The sequence below is a fragment of the Martes martes genome (genome assembly GCF_963455335.1).
Source record: "Martes martes genome assembly, chromosome: X".
Taxonomy (NCBI): domain Eukaryota; kingdom Metazoa; phylum Chordata; class Mammalia; order Carnivora; family Mustelidae; genus Martes; species Martes martes.
In genome coordinates, this window is record NC_137897.1 from 84,989,416 (window position 1) to 85,009,022 (window position 19,607).

Here is a 19,607-nt window from a genome sequence, read left to right on the forward strand (position 1 = left end):
TTCATGGAGCCCTCCTGTATAATCCCAGCCCACATTAGTCTTTGTCCAAACTCTAACAGGCCTCTTCGTCTCCATCATTCATTCAGTCATTAAATCATGTGGCCTCATTCTGTGTTTCGTGAATCTTGTCTTCTCAGTATGACTGCAAGCTTTTTAAGGAAGGAAGCATGGCATACACCTATTTTATAGAGCTCTCACCCATAACCGCTATATTACTCGTTGAACTGAAATGTTAGAATTTACAATATGCAGAGCAGTACTAGCTGAGAATGCTAGGTTTTGATGTAAGATACACTGTCTTACAATAATGCTGGCAAATATATCTTGAAGCTTAAACAAATACTCACTTCAAAATGTCTATAAGCAAAGGGATAATCATAGTGGAAATTCCTCTTGCTTCTCTAAAACTGTAAAGCCATCTCTAAATGGAAGAAGTTAGAAACTGCTCCAAAATCCAAATTAATACATCACAACTCAGTGATAATATTAAAAAACATCTGTACCTCTCCTAATAATAAAGAATCTCACACGGCTGTGTAGACAGTGAGGCAAATAAACAACTTTCAAGACTTGATCATGTCTATTATTTCACAGATTCCACCACCACACTTAGTGTATGCGCTCCCAAAGTGAGTATTCCACTAACCACCTTTAGATATGAGCTTTTCATTAAAGCAAATAAGAAGCAATTTCAACAAGTGCTCAACTCAAGTGGTTTACATATGCACAGATGGGCTTAAAAGGCCTTACTTATAATAGCCCATTAGGCAAGGTGTTTTCCAATTTTTCATCTCTCTAAAAAACACATTTCCTCAGAAACATAAGGTTCAACCGTCAAAATGAATGTTCTCTCTCTGCCTTCATCCTTCCACCATTAAGAGTGGGTAAACAAGGGCAAAGTTCCTACCTGTCAAAGACGTTTCCTTATATTATTATTAGCAAATTCATTAGAAAGCCCTAAAAGACAGAGGATAAGAATAACAGCTTAAAAGGAAAGCTAGAAAATCCAGTTTTTTTCAAATACAGGTAGGTGGTATTAAGTATACTAATAAAGGAAATGACAAATGCCATGTCAAACACTGACACACTACCAGTTCAAAACATTTTTTAATAGTTATTTCTTACTCAGATGCCTTCAACCTAGTTTACTCAGAGTTTTCAGTAAGTTTGGAAAAATAAATACTTCAAAGCCTAAATTAAGCTCTCCCATAAATAAGCTCTGTGCGTCTCTAATACATGTTTGTAAGATTCATTTTTAAAGATTCCCAAAATTCTCATGAAACATTAGTTGCTTTAGGTAGAGCCACTATCATGTACCTTCATAAACTAAGCTAGGGACGCCTGGGTGGCTCAGTTGGTTAAGCGGCTGCCTTCGGCTCAGGTCATGATCCCAGCGTCCTGGGATCGAGTCCCACATCGGGCTCCTTGCTCCGCGGGGAGCCTGCTTCTCCCTCTACCACTCTGTCTGCCTGTGCTTTCGTTCGCTCGCTCGCTCACTCTCTCTCTGACAAATAAATAAAATCTTTAAAAAAAAAACTAAGCTAAACATGGTGCTTATAGTTATCAGTATTGTACTGTACTTAAAAATTTGGAAAGAGGGGCACCTGGGTCGCTCAGTCGGTTAAGCATCTGACTCTTGATTTCAGCTCAGGTCATGATCTCAGGGTCATGAGATCGAGCTCCACGTCAAGCTCCTCGCTGAATGTGGAGCCTGCTTCAGATTCTCTTTCTGCCTCTCCCTCCGTCCCTCCACCCCTGCTCTCTCTAAAAAATAAATGTGGGAAGAGGGTAGGTCTCACGTTATGTGTTTTTTACCACTAAATAAATACATTAATCAATTAATTTTCTAAAAGCGTCATACATCTGTGTGATTAAAGAGAAACTGATTAACCAAAAATGACTGACACTCCAGTTATCTGTGGGAATGTAACTTACAAATTAGATTGACTAGAGTAGGTCCTATTGAGACACACTAGAGAAAAGCTACAGAAAACGTGAATATGATCAATCAAAAGCCCTCCTATTGATTGCATTCTGCAGTCAGAAATTACAACAGGATCTATCCTTTAATATTATCTGTTCCATAATCTCGGTTATGAAGAATGACTATGAGTAAGCTCTATAAACAAAACTTCATCTATCTATTACTACCTCAATACACAGACCTGAAAGTAAGACACATCTGAGTATCTGAGAATTTATAACTATGTTCACAGACAAGTCAAGAAACAAAGAAAGGATCATGGTCAGAGAGTGGCTACATTTATCTGTTTGGGGATATACTTGAGCTACTTATTCTATGGCCCCCAAACTTGCCCAGAGGCCTCATTCTCATTTCAACATGGTCTCTTGGAAGTATTCAGGGAATGCATAGGCAACTCTTCTTGTATAGCTAAACTTTATGCTGTGCATCTGTTTCTGATACGAATATTTTTTTTTATAAGAGTGCCATGGCCACTTGTAAAGGAGGGACACCCAGGATTGCATAACGTGAAATATGCCTGTTAGAGCAGCCCTACCCCAGACCAGGCACTTGAGTCTCCTTTTTTCTGCCCTGAATCCAGGCTTCATCTCACTTGACTGCAATCCCATTTTTCTCCCTCCCTGGCTCCCACGCACCCTCTATTCCTGCCTCTGGCCCTATGTGACTTTCTTTCTCCACTGAGCTAATGCTTTCACAGTGTGAAAGAGTGGCTTTCTGCAAAACAAGTTGCCAAACAGGGCAATGATTAGAGGAGTTTGTGGAGTAAAACATGCCACAAACCACACATCACATTAGTGTCAGAGAAATAGAATCAGTATCATTCCCATTTGCTCTTGTGAGGGTTTTCTGAATTGACAAGAGCGTGGGGTAGATGGACTCATTTTAACCACCGACTACTGGGCACCTCGTCCTGACATCAGAGAGCTATTCCACAGAATCACCTGGCCAGGCTGGTGGCAAGTTTTTGGTTGGTAGTGCCAAAGAAGCGTGCGGAGCTGTTTGTTTGCCTTAACCATGGGAAACTTCATAAAATGCACTGAGGGTAATACCCTAACATGGAAAAAGGCCAGAAGACTTCAAGAGGTTCTCCTTCAGTGAATAAATTACCCACACCAACTTCCACTTACCAAGTAATCATTTGAGAAGGATGTAAAAAAAGCACCCCTCATCTACACACTTACCCCACTGTTGTTCAAAATCAGGATACAAGAGGTATTTCCGTTACTATCATGACGTATGTACTGAGGCCCAAGTTTCCCCAGCTATATAACTTATTTGTACCCCAAAGCACCGAGGCCTGTACAGTTGCTAGGCTACATAAGCAAAAACAATGTCATGGAGAAGCAGCACAACAGTGTGACTAGAACACAAGCATCTCATTGAGGCTGTCACAGTGCTGAGGGACCTGGAAGCAGACAGCACAAAAACCAATTTTTTCATAGATTCCGTTCTAGGAGAATGACTCAAAGACCCACTAATGCCTGAAGCAAAGCAGAGAATTTGGTGGTAACTCCTTGAAGCAATCCAAAATCTCACTAGAAGATAAGTTACTAGAATTGTGTGCCATATGCTTACAGAAAATATATGGAATGGCAAGGCAAGCTACATAGGCTGTTAGGTCAGTCTCACTACTTTCCATTACTAGAGAGCTGGTCAGCATCTTCTGGCAGGATATTGCATAATACAGTCAACTGTGCTCTCCCAGCATTGCATGTGGCTTTGGGTCACAATGTGGATTATCTGTAAAATGAAACAGATAGGGGAAAGGCAAGAATCATCAAGACCATCACAGACCTTAATTTAAAAAAAAACAAAAACTAGCATTAGTCGGCCTGGACTCAAGTAGAACTTTTCATATCTGCCCACCCACTGAAGATCACAATGGTCATAAGGCAATACAGCTGATCCTGTCCATTGAGAGCATCTACCCTTCCTTGTCAGCAAAGCGTGAGGACACAGGACCTTGAATCAAATACCAGGCAGTACTTCCAGTCCTTCAGAAATTGCCTTTAATCCACAATCTGAAACTACAAATTCTTTTTTTTTTTTATTTATAAGAGAGAGAAAGAGAGCGAGCATGAGAGGGGGAGGGTGAGAGGGAGAAGCAGGCTCCCTGCTGAGCCGGGAGCCCAGAGCAGGAAGCCCAATGCGGGACTCGATCCTAGGACTCCAGGATCATAACCTGATGTGAAGGCAGTCGCTTAACCAACTGAGCTACCCAGGTGCCCTGAAACTACAAATTCTGGAGATGTTTGCCTATGAGGCTGTATTTTACTGAACACCATGCTAAAATATACACTAAGGAAATCTAAGAATCACTGATCACTTTACAAATTGATGAGATATAATATATGTAATACATAAAGCTATATCAGGGAAACCCAACATACTATCAGGTATTTTCCCTAGCAATACGAAGCTGAAAACTATCACTGATCTCTACCCATCTAAGCATTCAAAGTCACAACTGGGGCAGGGGTGACTATAGAGAGCCAAGAGACTGACCAAATTGTCACAAGAGCTCTGTCACTATTCTGTAGTCCTGTTAATTAAAAAAGAAATGATGTTGGATAACGGCAATCACTTGAAAAACATATAATAAGAAAACTGATTTCATCTGACCAACTATTTGTTTCTTCCCATTCCTACACCTCCATGCTTTTTAGTGGAACCACCATCCTTCTGGTTCCTCAGGCTTGTAAACTCTGAACTAGGTTCAAAGGCTCTCCCCACTTCACTTCCCCCAGCAATGGGAATTTGGTGGTCTTTTTTTGTTTGTTTGTTTTGTTTTTTGTTTTGTTTTCTGCAATGTCTCTTTCCTTACATGCAGTCCCCTAATTTCAGGTCCTCGCCCAAAAGCTATCTCAGCTAACTTTATACTTGATCCGAATTCTATACACCAACGTGTCTTCTCCTTTCTCTCAATTTAGATACAGTCGGGCATAGATGAAGAGGGGGAAGGGGAGGTTCTTACACTTGTGATCAAATTTCATAGCCATTCCAACTGAGCTGTTGAACAAACTTTTCCTGAGCACAAGAATAGCTAGGCACAGAGCCAAGAAAAGAGGCAAGGATGGCAGCCAAGAAACAGGTGAGCTGCAAGCTTTCCACTCCTACACAAAACCTGGCCCTGGAGTGTGAATCCCTGCATCTGCTGATAACTTCTTCCATTTCTTGATTTTGCAACATTCCCATATTCATGAACTCTGCCCCTGGAGTGGCTCCCCTACGTTTCCAATGCCAGATTTCCTAGTGCCCTCGGAACCTCAACCATAGCTGGTGTCCTCTACTGTGAGACTCATCTCCTTCCAAGTCATCTTAGGTCCTGGAGGACTCTTCTGCCAATACTGTTCTCCACCTCACGTGAGAGACCATAATCAGATCCAGTATCTCTTATCCAGCCTTCCCAGAGGGTTCCCAAGACAAAAGGTTGCTTGTAATTTCCTTGAAGTTTTCTGATCTTTGAGACCAGAGCAAGGGGAGTGGTATGGAGAATGCTGGGGGTCCAAGTTGCTGGCTGAAGACAGCTGCTGAGAATCCCCAAGTGTTGTGGCAAGGGGTGTGGTGGTGAGCAATGAGTTTGAGAACCACCAGGAAGACTTCGAGATCTACTGGTCATACCAGACTCTTCACCAATAATTTCTGTACCTTTGCCATTTCAAAACTTGGCTCAAAAATCATCCTCTTCCCAAAAGCCTTTTTTCCTGACCACTCCTTTTTTCCATGGCATCACTGTGCTGATGTACAATGTTTCCCATTTTTTAACTTCACCTACAATCACATATATAGTGCACTGTCAGCATTTTAAGCGACTCTAATGTTTGCGTCATACCTTGAACGAGACTGGAAGCTCTGTGAGGACAGAGCGACTTCTCTGGTTTCCAACCTGGGAACTCAGCATACCGTATATGCTAAAAGAAATAACAGGTTTTTTTTTTTCCCCAGTGACATATAATTTCCATCCAGCTCCTCAAAACTAACATTTTTAAGGGTGAGCAAGTTTGAAAGTATGATACTTTAAGAGTGGCAGAAAATACACCCACACTGGATAGAAAAGATGCCACTTATCGTTGGACCAAACATAAAATATGCTCCACTCAACCAACTGCACTATTATACCATACTTCTTCCTTCGGGCTCTTTTATTTCTACTACATAAGTTTGTGGCTCATTTCTGCTCTGAGCAGCACTGTGACTACAGAAGCTCAAACTCTAAATAAGTTTACTGTTGGGGAATCTACTCTTCCCACCTACACAACCACTGGCTTCCCACACTGTCTCCAGTGTCCTGTGAGCAACTGCCCAATTACTGATTGTGGAAAGACAGCTTACACACTGAAGGTCCATTCTTGGCAGCCCCTGGCTTTTACTGCTGGTCCTCACTTACTTAGCTTAATTGATTCAGAACAGTACCAAAAAGAGACATTATTACACAAGTTCGGAGAAGGGGGGGGAGACTATTGAAGAAAATTTCAATGTAAAAGCCATGGTCATTGTGCTGCTTTAAAACAGGCAAGCATGTGTGACATTGAGAGACCAGAATAACGCCTATTGAAATAGGGAACTTTGACTAATCTCATTGCACAAGTTTTAGTGTTTCACACATATACATTCTCAAAAAGTAAGATGGTCTCTAAATGGGAAGCACAACTGACTTCAAAATCATAATCATTTACGGTAATACATTAGAGCATTTTAACACAAATACATTTCAAAAAGTGTATGGTTTTCTAAAGACAACAATGTGAATGCTAGTATTTCTCTGAGAAGCACATGGGGGGGAATTACTCATGCATATGGGCTAACAGAGCATTTTTCACTTTCTCAGTAGTGGTCTTTCTTCCCATTGGACTGAGATCTCAGCAAAGACTCCTTCTTCATTGCCACCCACTAGCTGGGACCTGAATGCAGCACAAACACAATTCATAAGCAAGCAAAATTATGAGCTAGATTATCACTCCCTTTGGCCATATGGGGGAGAAGGTAAAATAAGCATCGAGTTTTTCTTTTTAACTAAATATACCTTGTCCTACATACACCTTTACGCATGGATATAAAAATAATTTTGTAATTTATATTTCTACATCTTTCCATTTCAGTCACTGGCTGTTTTTACAGCATAAATGACAACTGGGGGTGTGCCTCCTTTCTTCTCTCTTAGTAAGACAGGACACCAGGCTGCCTTCCAATGGAAATCAACATTGTTGAATAACAACCTGTATAATACCTTCAAAAATGCTCAACAATTTTCCAGACAAATGTATCATTGTTGTTGTTGTTGTTGTTGTTTTGAAGAAAAACTATACCTTATGACCACTATGCTACCATGGACAAGGATATCTGTAGTGGCCTAGTAGCATCATCTGCAATAGACGGATAAACCTTCCGGCTATTCTGCTCAGTCTTCATTAAAAAAAAAAAGACATAATAGAAATATAATAGCTTGTGTTTAAAATGCTATATTAATATCACTTTGACCTGAGCTACATTATCAAATCACCTTTTTAACCAACATGTCATAGGAGTGTTACTCTTCTGGTGAGGCAAAATGCCTGCTTCACCTTTCTAAAATAACCCAATTCCTCCCAAGCATGCCGGAAAACAGTAATTTGACTACTGTGACAAGACAAGAAAGAGTTAACCGTTCAAACACCTGATCAGAGTCTCTCAAGAACTGCATATCCAGGAGTGGATTTTTTTTATTATATTCATTGTGATGGCAAACCATATTATTGATGTTAATAGTAAAGTATCTTTTATGTGCCACGGTCTGTACAAAATGTAGTAGTGCATTAACTTCAAAGGTGGTAAGAAGATTAAAACAAATAGTTCATGGGACGTGACATGCAACACAGCATTAAGATATAAGACTGAACAATCCCAGTGCCTTGGCAGGAACCTTTTATATTTTTGTTAATGAGGGAAATTCTTAAAATCCAATCCAGCAAGCATAAGTGTAAGGAAAAGCTTTAAAGTCGTATCACAACGAGTAACTTAGTGAGCTAATCATCAAAGCATTTTTTATGGCAACAGAAAGGGGGCTTTACTTATCAAAATCAATACAACTCACTTTAAGAGATCATATTTATGCTGTTTTTAACTCCTAAAAGGCGCCCCTCGCATTTAACATTTCTGGAAGAAAAAAAAAAAAAGTCCTAAAATCATACCATCGGTTTCCAAGAGTCACCCCTCCCCCCACCTCAGAATGAAACCATCCCAAGAACCTGGGACTCTTACTAGGATCTTGGCAGCATTCTATCTCCCCAGTGCTAAGTCAGAAAGAACATGACAAAGGCTGGTGACACGGAAACAGGAAGTTCCCTACTGGAAACTGGCAGGGGAAATTGCCATTCCCTTACAGTTGCTGCATGACTTTACTGAGGTCCTAGCTTCTCTCTCTAACCCAGGGGGTCTCAACGTGTGGTCCTGGGAACTGAGGCAGCAACACCAGGGAGCTTGTTAGAAATGCAAATTCACGGCCCCACCCCAGACCGACTGAATCAGAAACTCTGGGAATGGGGCCCAGCAATTTGTGTTTTAACAAGCACTACAGGAGATTATGATGTACTCTAAAGTTGGAGAACCACTCCTCTTCAAACTTTAATGTGCGGAAGAATCACCTGGGGAGCCTGTGAAAATGCAGATTCCAATTCAGCCGGGCTGAGGGGCAACCTGAGAGCCTCCATTTCAGAGCAGCTACTAGGTCGGCTCTATTGTAGACCACACTGCATGGGTTTCCCGAAACTGGTTGTTTACCAGAATTACCCAGGGTGCTTATAAAATATGGGTTCCCAGGCACCACCCCAGGCCAAATTAATCTGAATCTCCGGAGAGAGGACTAGGTGAATACGGTACAACCAGTGGTTCTGTGCCTCAGCTGCACATTCAAAATCACCTGAGGAGCTTTTTATAATCCTGAGGTCCGGGCCCCATCCAAGACCAATTAAATCGGAATCTCTGGGCTTGTGACCCAGGTCTCCACATTTTTAAATAATTCCCCAGTGGTTCGAATGTGCGGCCCGAGTGGGGAACCGCTGCTCTGGAGTCTGACTGGCTCCACACCTGGCGCAGTGGTTCCCTTTAGAGTAACAAATGATTTCCTATAATGTGGCTCTCTGGGTTCCCACATACGAATCCAAGAGCAAGAGCTCGGGTTTTGAAGAGTAAAATGCACCTCGAGTCATTTGTAAAATCACGTCTCAAACCTGATTTCTGTGAGCAAATGTGCCTGGAGAACTGAGACGGAGGATTTGGTAATGCAGTCCTCACTTTTAACACGAATGTCACGTGTCCTCCGTTGAACAAGTTGCCACTGTCCTCCCAAGCTGTAGCTACTGCTATCTCGTGTGCAGTGAGGTAGGTGCTCCAACAAAACGGCAGCCAACAGTGAAGTTTGTATCCCTACAGTCTGTTCACATGTTGGCATCCCTTCCCCAAACCTGAAAGGGATAGAGGAGATTTCTAATAACCCTTCAGAATGGAAGGGTAACTGCTCAATGGAGAACTTCTGAACCTATACAAGGCAGATTTCACTACTTACAGACGTGTTGACAGAGAAGGTTCTGGGAAGGGATGAAAGCAGTGTTTTTACACAAGAGAATCTGATTTGCTGAAAGCATGACTTCTGGAGTAGGGGGAGCAGAGACAAGACCTGGAACACTGCTGCTCATGACAGGATACTAATAACTCGGGGTGGAGGGAGAAATAGGTCTATTTACAGCTTATGCCCCCAGCACGAAACCACTAATAAGTACACGATGCTATTAAATATGTGATATGTAAACCAGAAAATGTGTGGTGGTTACTAAGGCACTGGCAAGTGATTACAGTTATTTGACTCCATAATCAAACACTACCTTTAAGACATTTTCTTGAATTTTCCACAGTACACCTCAAAAATGACTTTAAGATAAAGGAAGATAAGATGTAGTCCTCTTTCCACTTAAGAAAACTTTCGTTCTCCCCTTGGTCATGTTCAGGGTCTCTTCTAAGTTAGTTGTTTTGTTGAAGACATGACACATTCAAGGCCTACTAAATGATAATGGTTATTACTCTTCCACCATCGTTTCAACATATCCCCAGTGGTCAAAGTGTGTCTTATTTGGTCTCTTTAGTTCCATGAAAAAGAAATCCAGTGGATGGGGTATTCAAAGACAAGCAATACCTAAACACATGTCCAAAGTAGCCACTTTTAAGATGACATTTTCAAAAGCATTCTCTGTATGAACTGGTCAAGCTCACTTTCCTTTTAAACTTCTTGTTACAGTCTTTCAGTTAACCCAAACTCACTTTAAAATGTGTGAAAATAGCACCTCCTGAAAGTGTGTTCTCATATGCTTTGGAGCAATGGAGCGTGAATAGTAAAACAGCCTTTGCCAAACTCATGTAACTGAACAGGAGTGAATTTTTGTGTCCCATGACTTTGCAGAGCCAACCTATGTATCATCCCACGACTGGCTTTAATACATCATAAGACACCCAAGAGAAGGCAGGAAAGTCACAAATAAGTGACTCAAACTAATAAATATTTCATAGATTTTTTTTTTACATGGCAGTCTCTTTTAAATGAATCTGACTTCTTACCAAAAAACAAACTGGCTAAGTAAAGGTGTGGTTTTAGGATTTAAGCTCCTAAGAATTAAAACTATGAAATTTATAAAGCTATTTAGAAAAGTGTCAGTCTAGATGCTCTTTCATGCACTTTTATGACTAAATGCCCAAAGATGAACCAAGTCTGAATGAAAACGCACAGACCACAAGAGTGGTGAAGATACAAAATTAAGTACATTTAAAGTATTAAAGCCAAAGAAAACAAACAATACAAATTTACAATTTCCAGGACACTTTATTGCAATTTCCACTTTACATATTAATTTAATATTTTTAGTCTAGGCAGAAGTGTTTATACTTATCCAGTAGTAGTCTAATCCCCTAATCTCACAAAATGAAAAGAAGCAGTTTAAAAAGAACATCAATTCAGGTATTTATGATATGGGGACAAGGGGCACTTGTCTTAGCAAGGAAAAGGGCTGGTGGTTTCCTTATAAGTTTCACTGAAATTTTTCTCTACTATTTTTGTTGTTGTGATGCAAAGTACTCATAATAAAAACAATCGCCCTCTTTGTCATTCTGCCCTTCCTTGGGCTTTACATTCTGTCTAGCATTTAACTCAAAAAGTCAGTTTACACTCAGTTTACACATTAAAAAAAAACCATATGCCCCATCTCCCACACATCCAAATGGACGGGGATTAGAATTAACCTGCTTTTAGCTGTAACAGTGCTATTTTAAACAATTTCAACCACACACTTGAAGGGTAAAATAACTAAAAGTACAAGCCAAAAGAAAACATAAAAATTCCTACACACTTACTGTTGGATTAACTATTTCTCAAACCGTCGAGCCTAACAGATTTCTTACAAGTGAAATCGACACAAAAGCGAATGCACGCTTCATATACAAACTGACACTGGTTCTATGGGGACAGCTCTCTTTGAATGAGCTATTACCCAGACGGTGGAATTTAAAAAAAAAAAAAAAAAGGTCTCACTCTTCCAATGTGAGAGAGCTGGCGGTGCGCTTCACTAGAAACACATTTTAATGGGTATGTTCAGATAAGAATAGGTAGTAAGGGAAAATGTGTTTAAAAAAAAAAAAAAACTCCTCCCTCCCCCAGGACACAAGGAAACCTGAAGGAAAAGACGGGTAACCTCATAAGCTCTGGAGCTAAGTTCCATCACTAGCCGAACAGGAGTTGGATAGTTGCTATTTTCACCCTGCAGTGGGATAGTAACTCTCCCTGTGCAAGGTACGCGGGGCGGGAATACTGGCGGGGCTTTCACTTGGGGTAAATGGAAACCAAAGTGAGGAGAGGTCAACACCTTGAGTAATCCAGATCTCCAATACCAGGGCGGTGGGGACGCGGGGTGGCGAAGGAGAGAATGGAAGGGTCCAAACTCCTCGAAGTTATCGCAAAGAGAAAGCGAACACCTTTGGGAACCAGTGAGCCATCTCCTGTAGCAACACCCTGCTCCAAGTGTGGGGTGCCTGCCTCGGAGGGCAGAAAGCGCGGGGTGCCCTTACTTAGGTCGAGTGGCTCCAGGGACCGGGGCAGAGAGAGGGGCAGGGGCAGCCGCCGGCGGGGAGGCGGACTCATACTTTGCTTCAACTCTGAGCCCCATCCCGAGCGCAAGAGAGAGAGAGCGGCGGAGGGCACGGTACTCACTAGGGCTCGTTGGTGAACCGGGGGGTCCGGGGCTGCTGGTATCCATACAGGTGACAGTAGAGCACATCGAAGCAAAAGCAGCACATCTCCGCTGACACCACCATCTTCCGGGAGCCGGGCGATGAGGACGAGGCGGCGGGCGACAAGGAGGGCGAGGAAGAGGTGGCGGCGGCCGGGGTAGAAAGTAGGGTCCCCACTCCGCAGCTCGGAGGTGGCGACAGGGAAATCCCCCCGCCGCCGCCGCCGCAGCCCTGGGGGGGAGAGAGGGTACAGCCGCTGCCGCTACCTCCTCCGGCTAGACCTCCCAGCCCGTTGAGCCGCGTGCCGGCGCCTCCTAGTCCCAGCTCCCCAGCTCGGCACTGGCTCTCTCCGCTGCAGTGGGAGGAGGAGGAGGCGCCACCACCGCCACCCGAGCCAGAGGGGGGCGAACTGGACAGTTTCTGCTTCTTCACCCCGCAGCAACCCGCCGCCATCTTGGAACAGTCTCCCCCACGCAGCGCTTCCGACCCATAAGTGAGGCGAGCTGGCGGCGGGGGCGAGCACGCTGCGGCCCCGGCCGCCGGGGGCGCGCCAGGGGCTCACAGGGCGCGCGCGCGCGCGCCGCTCCCTAGCCGGCCGCCCGGCCACGCGGCCGCCCCGCGCGCGCCCCAGCAGCGCGCGCAGTGGCCGCTCTGCACCTAGCGCCTGTCCCGCGGGACTCGCGCCTCCTCCGAGGCGCAGCCTCGAGCCCTGTGGCCCTCAGAGGATGGATGAAAGACGGGAAGCCCAGTAGAAAGGAAGGAGAAGGAAACGAGAACGCCAAGCAGAGAGTAGGAGCAAAGGAAAGAGTTGGGCACGCCCAGGGAGGAAGAAGAGAAAGGAAAACTAGTGGGGGCGGGGGGAAGGAGGGGAGAAAGAAGAAAGTCCGAAGTTGAGTATCCGAGTCCCAAACCACAGCTCGATGACGGGCACTGCACATAGTGTTAGTGACATTTGAGCCGAGTTACGTGAAACCCGAGCCACCGGCCTCAAATACGCTGGTTTCTGAACTGCCGGAGCTGAACAAGCAGGTGCTTGGAGCCCCACACCTGAGACCGCCTGTATAAACTATGTACAAAGCAGTCGGGGAAATGGCCACACTGCGGTCGCTTTAGTGCCCATATAAGCACGCACTTGGGGTTTTCCAAGATTATGGGAAAGAACAATACTCTTTCCTTATTGACAAATATTCAAGCCTGGTTGAATCTGTATCTCCCTTGTTCCCCCCAACTTTACCGGCCTCCCAGCCCAGTGCAAACGTTTTCAAAAGCAAAAAAAAAAGAGAGAGAGAGAGAGATAAAAGAAAATCCTAACCAACACCTCCCTAGTTCAAAGATGTTGATAGTGCTCTGGAACTTGCTGTGGTAGGTTATTGTCTTGTTTGTTTGGGGTTTTGTTTGTTTTTGTTTTGGGGGGGGTTTGGCTTGGGAGCAAAGCCATTAGAAATATACCTGTAGTCAGCACAGATCTTACAGGTAAATAGGGCAGGTGGTGCACTTAGTCACAAGTTGAAAGGTTTTGTTCAGGTATATAATTAGATAGTTCTTAGTATTCATTTAAAAAAATTTCTCAATCAAAGAATGCTTGAATGAATGAGGAGGCGTGTGATTGAGTCAGTCCCATTCTGGGCACCTAAGACAAATCAAGTGTTAACATTCATAGAAATTAGCCTGATAGAAACAGAAAGTGTGAGTTATTTGCATTGTGTCTACACCATACCAAAACATGTAGACAAAGGCAGGTGTCTGTAGTTTTGGAGGTATCAGAGGATTGATTGATTTTTGTCACCTTTGAGCCAAATGTGTGGGATCTTGCAAATAGCTGAGGGCTGTTCATTCCACTCAGGAGGAAAAAAGGTTTATTCATGCAATAAATATTGAGCCTCTGCACCATCCTATGTGCATGACACTGTGCTTATGTCGAAATCCAGGAAATATGCTTCCCATTCTCAAAGAGTTTATGAATTAAGTCAGATCCGTGTACACAATCCAATAAATAACTACTATTTATCGAGGCCTTTTCACGTGCCGAGTACTATGCCTTGCCTTACCCCACCACCCCTCAAAATAATATATTACCTCATTTGATCTTCAAAATAACCCTCTGAGGTTGCTCATTTACAGATGAGGAAATTGAACCTCAGAAGTAACTTGCTCAACATCACACACCTAGAAAGTGTTAGAGCAAGGACTTAAATGGCTGATTTCAAAAGCCATGCCATTGTGTTTTAGTGCCCCGCAATACCACTATGTCATAGCAAGGTTAGCAATGGATAGAAGATGGGGACATTAAAACTACAGTGGGCGGGAAGGAGGTTAAACAAAAATAACAATGTCATTGTTATGGAAAGATGGAGAAACACTAAATGTTAAGAAGATGAAAAACCTCCTTAAAAAGAGATTTTACAAAGTAGATCAGCTGTTGAGAATGATTCACTGCAGCCCAACGACAAAAGAGGGGTTAACTGGTTTGTGATACACGATCTCATCCTCTCAAACCTCATGGTCACTGTTAGAACTATCTTCCTGTTTGAGGCAAATAACAATTCACTGTCCACTACTAATGGAGTTTAAAAAAAAAAGCATTAATTTTTTGGGTCTATGTTGCAGAAGAGAAAGCAGATTGTTTTGTTTTGTTTTAAATGCTCCACAACAACTGATACACTGTTAGGGTGTTTTGTTTTGTTTTGTTTTGTTTTGTACTCAAACTATCATGCCTACCTTTTAATTTGTTTGCAACTGGGTCAGATACTGTATCAGACGATAGGTACTGATTTACTCACCATTCCACTAAGAAGTGAACACTTCTGGAGTAGAAAACCAATGCCATTCAATGTTTAGCAAAGGAAACAAAGTAGGATACCACGGATGGCTGCTTCTGCTGGGGGAATTTAGGAAAGCAGAATGTAATCTCCCAATTTAGAATTTGGCCAGTAGACAAGAGTCTAACGCCCCTACTCTTGTGAAAATAGCAAGGAATCTTTAATAAGCACCATAATCATGTCCTTATTTCTGCACATCATCTAAAAGACACAGCACTATCATGGCTATCGTACCAGGCTAAGGGACTGATGCAATGGGAAACCCTGAGACAAGGACATCCCAGCTGAATTACAAAAATAGCTTTTCCCCCAAGGATTTAAAATGCCAATTTCAAGCCTCACAAGCATAAAGAAAATAGACAAACCCAAACAATGATTGTTGCAGAAAATACACCATTACCTGACTACTAGGAGTTACGATATAAAGCACTTTGTTGTATTGGCTGGCTACGAACAGAAAAAAAAAAAAAAAAAAAAAACATTAACCTTTTTCTCTGTGTTAACTTCTCCTGAGCCTGGCTCATATCCCATACTAACCTTGAGCCTCAACATGCTTTCCAAATCCTCTGGCAAGTAATAGGGTGGTGGTAATGCCTCCTTTTAGCCTTTGAGGAAATGCCTCTCCTGGCCTTGTTTTCTTGCAAAGTCACCAGCATAGAAATAAACATATTTCATTCAAATATAAATGAAATCCACAGATCAAATTCTGGAAATGGGTTTTCAGTTGCTTTGCTGTTTGCTTGTTTGTTTGTTTGTTTTTACATCTAAGCATAGTGTACACTAGATGGGAAAACTGACCTTGCTCAGAATTCTTTTGACTTGAAGTATAAAGGTCAAAGTGTGATAGAGCACATGTGCTTCTACCCACCGCTGACACTGGAATGAAGTGATAGTACCCTCCAGAGGAAACGTTAAGGTGTCTTCTGTTTTTTGTAACCAACTGTCAAGCTGGGAGGTAGAGATTCCATGTCTCTTTTAAATAAAAAAAATAAAAAATAAATAGGCCATCTCTCTTTGTCAACAAAGCCCATTCAAGCTATAAGCATTTCTGCTTCTGCATCTGCCTCTGAATGGCTATTAACTAACTCTTGTCAAATGTTTTGTTATACAACTGTGAAAAACTGCTTGAACAAAGGTTATGCACATTATTCGCTCTGTGGTAAAACTCAAAATTGAATTTAACCCAATAGTTACTGATTATTTTATCATTACCTCACTGTATCCACAGGTTTACAAATAGAGTTATTTTTTTATTTCGGGAACAAAGAGAATTTTTGTAATTCGATCAGGTAGTGAAAACTTGTTAACGTTGCAAAATTATTTTCTTAGGTTTCCCGGGGTGTGGGTGGGACAAAGAATGTGCACATAGTTCAATGAAAAAAAAAAAACTTCCATTTATGCCCAAACAAGTGTTATTTTTATCCTCTGTCATCAAACTTTCTCAACTGTCATCCTTGAACAACTGCAAAATGTAGTATTATTAGCTACCACTTTGATCTAACCTTGTACACATATAACACACGGTTGTAGTAGTGGAGGTGGTGATTTATAGTAGAATGAATATGCAAATAAATACTGGGATTCTTTACCTACTTTTCAATTCAGATTGATGATCCACATTTTGTTTTCTTCATGACAAAACAGATCTTCCCTCCTGGGTCCTTTCTTTATCTCATGAACAATACTTTAATGAGCCAAAGGACGAAGATCTACTTTGGACTGTTTTCTACTTGTTTCATTTATATCTTCCATGGTCAACTGGAGTGCAGACTAATTGAATGTTGTTGTGCTCGCTATTTCCTTGAGACACAGTTATACAAACTCCTTAATGAGATTTACATATGCTAATAGCTACACCAAATGTGGAAGAATTAACAAAACTCACTAGTTGTAGCTTGGAAAGGGAAGCTTTTTCGGGAAGAGATGATCAAAAAGAGTATTATTCGTGCAGTAAGAGGGGCCATGTGCAAATAAAACATGAAGGTGTCTACTGTAGTTCAGCTACTCTTTCCTTGGCTCTTTTTCTCTTTTCTCTCTTCCTTAAAGACTTCATCTCCTCTTCTCTAGGCATATAATGGGGCATGAAAATGTATATACCACAACTGTGCCCCACCTCTGAATTTAATTATGGGCATATAGTTATTTTTCTATAACTGCTTACCTCACGTTCTGGAACACCTATGCTAGTTGCCTGGCGGCACAGTTATAGACAAATGAGGAGTAATGTTGTCAATTAAAATATGAAAATATGTTCTAAATCAGAAGTCCCTTCTATGCAAATATCTGATTTAAAGTTCAGACTCACTCATGGCAGTGACAAGGGGGCAGATCAGAGTCCCATAACTTCCTGGCTAAAGTGTAGCTCATTGTGCCTCACTCTACCCATGGCTTCAATGTCCATAATTTATGGTTTAGTCTTTCAGCAAGGACAATGCACAGTGATTGTGTCAAGTAAACAACCATCTCTTCTTATTTACTTATTGGAACAATTTCACCATCCCCCAGAAAAACTCCATCCTCATTAGCAGTCACTTTCCATTTCCTCCCATCCCCCACCCCCCAGTCCCTGGAAGCCAATAGTCTACTTTCTGTTCTTTTAGATTTGCCTGTTCTGGACATTTACTATAAATGGAATTGTACAGTATCTGTCCTTTTGTGGCTGCCTTATTTTACACAGCATAATGTTTTCAAGGTTCCTCCTTGGCACAGCATCTATCAGTATGTCATTCTTCTTTATGGCTGAATAATATTCCACCATATGGATATACTACATTTTGTTTATTCATTCATCCTTTGACATTTTATTTGTTTCTACTTTTTGGTTATCATGAATACTGTTGCAGTGAACACTGGTCTCTGAGTTTTTTGTGTGGATGTGTGTTTTCGTTTCTCGTGTGTGTGTGTGTGTATATATATATGTATAAATGTATGTATACCTAGTGGTGGGAGCGCTGGGTTATGGTGACTCCACGTTTAGCCTTTTGAGGAACTGCCAGACTGTTTCCAAACTGTCTGCACCATTTTAAAATCCCACGTGCAGTGTATGAGGCTTCCAATTTGTCTACATCCTTGCCAAGACTAGTTATCTTTTTAAAATACATGTTATTGTAGCCATCCTAGTGAGTATGAGGTGGAATCTCAATATAGTTTTTTTAAAAGATTTTATTTTTTTAAAGATTTTATTTATTTTTAAGTACTCTCTACACCCAACGTGGGGTTCAAACTCATGACCCTGAGGTCAAGAGGAACGTGCCCCACAAGCTGAGCCAGCCAGCTGTCCCTCAGTGTCTTGATTTGCATTTCTCTAATGACTAACAATGTTGAACGTCTTTTCATGTATTTATTGACCATTTATGTATCTTTTTTTGAAAAATATTTTTTAAAATCCTTTGCCCATTTTTAAACTGAGTTATCATATTATTGAGTTTTAAGTGTTCTTTTCATATTTTAGATAACAATCCATTATTGGACCTGTCATTTTCAAATATTTTCTTCCATTCTGTGGGTTGTCTTTTTCACTTTCTTAATGTTGTCTTTTGAAACACAAAATGTTTTTAATTTTGATATAATCCAATTTATCATTTCTTTCTCATACTTTTCATATTATATCGAGGAAACCATTACCAGATGGTCATGAAAATTTTCACCTGTTACCTTTCAAGATTTCCACAGTTTTAGCTCATGTATTTTGGTCCTTGATCCATCCTGAGTTAGTTTTTGTATATATTGTGAGGAAGGGGTCCAAATTTATTCTCTTACATGGATATCCAGTCATCCCAGCAACATTTGTTGAAAAGACTCCTCCTTCCCTGTTGAAGGTTTTGGTATCCTTGTCAAAAATCAATAAAAAATCAATAAAAGGATTTATTTCTGGACCCTAAATTCTACTCTATTGATCTATATGTCTATCCTTGTGCCAATACTACACCATCTTGATTACTGTAACTTGGTAATACATTTTGAAACTGGGAAGTATGATCCATCTAAATTTGTCCTTCTCTTTCAAAATATTTTGAATGTTCTGGGACCTTTGTATTTCCATATTAACTTCAGGATCATATTGTCAATTTCTGAAAAGCTGCCACGTAGGATTTTAATAGGGGTTGCACTGAATATAGAGAAATTTGAAGAATAGCAACACCTTAACAATATTAAGGCTTCTAGTCCATGAATGTAAGATTTCCTCCCATTTATTATGTTCTTCTTTATTCTTTCAATAATATTTTATTGTTTTCAGAGTAAAATTTTGCACTTTTTTGTTAAATTTTGTTACATTTATTCCTAAGTATTTTATGCTTTTTGATGTTACACTAGATGGAATCGTTTTGTTGATTTCGGTTTTGGATTATTCGTTGTACAGAAACACAATTGATTTTTATATATATACTGATTTTTACACATTGACCTTGTTTCCTACAACCTAGCTGAACTAGTTTATTTTTCTTGGATTCCTTAGGATTTTCTATAAACAAGATCATGTCATCAGCAAACAAAGATTTTTACTTCTTCCTTTCTAATCTGGATGTCCCCCCCCCCTTTTCCTACTTAATTGCTTTGGC

The 19,607-nt window shown here is 41.3% G+C and overlaps 1 protein-coding gene across 1 annotated transcript in view; it reads right to left on the bottom strand.

The window, feature by feature from the left end:
- The window catches only part of AMMECR1 (AMMECR nuclear protein 1), a gene marked incomplete at its 3' end in the record, with an annotated part of 111,022 nt that extends 98,302 nt beyond the window's left edge, over nt 1-12,720 (bottom strand). The window contains exon 1 of the mRNA XM_080795766.1: nt 12,210-12,720. Coding sequence (XP_080651892.1) covers nt 12,210-12,682 — 473 coding nt within the window. The 5' untranslated portion in view covers nt 12,683-12,720. The remainder of the gene's footprint in view (nt 1-12,209) is intronic.
- Between the last annotated feature and the right edge of the window lie 6,887 nt (nt 12,721-19,607).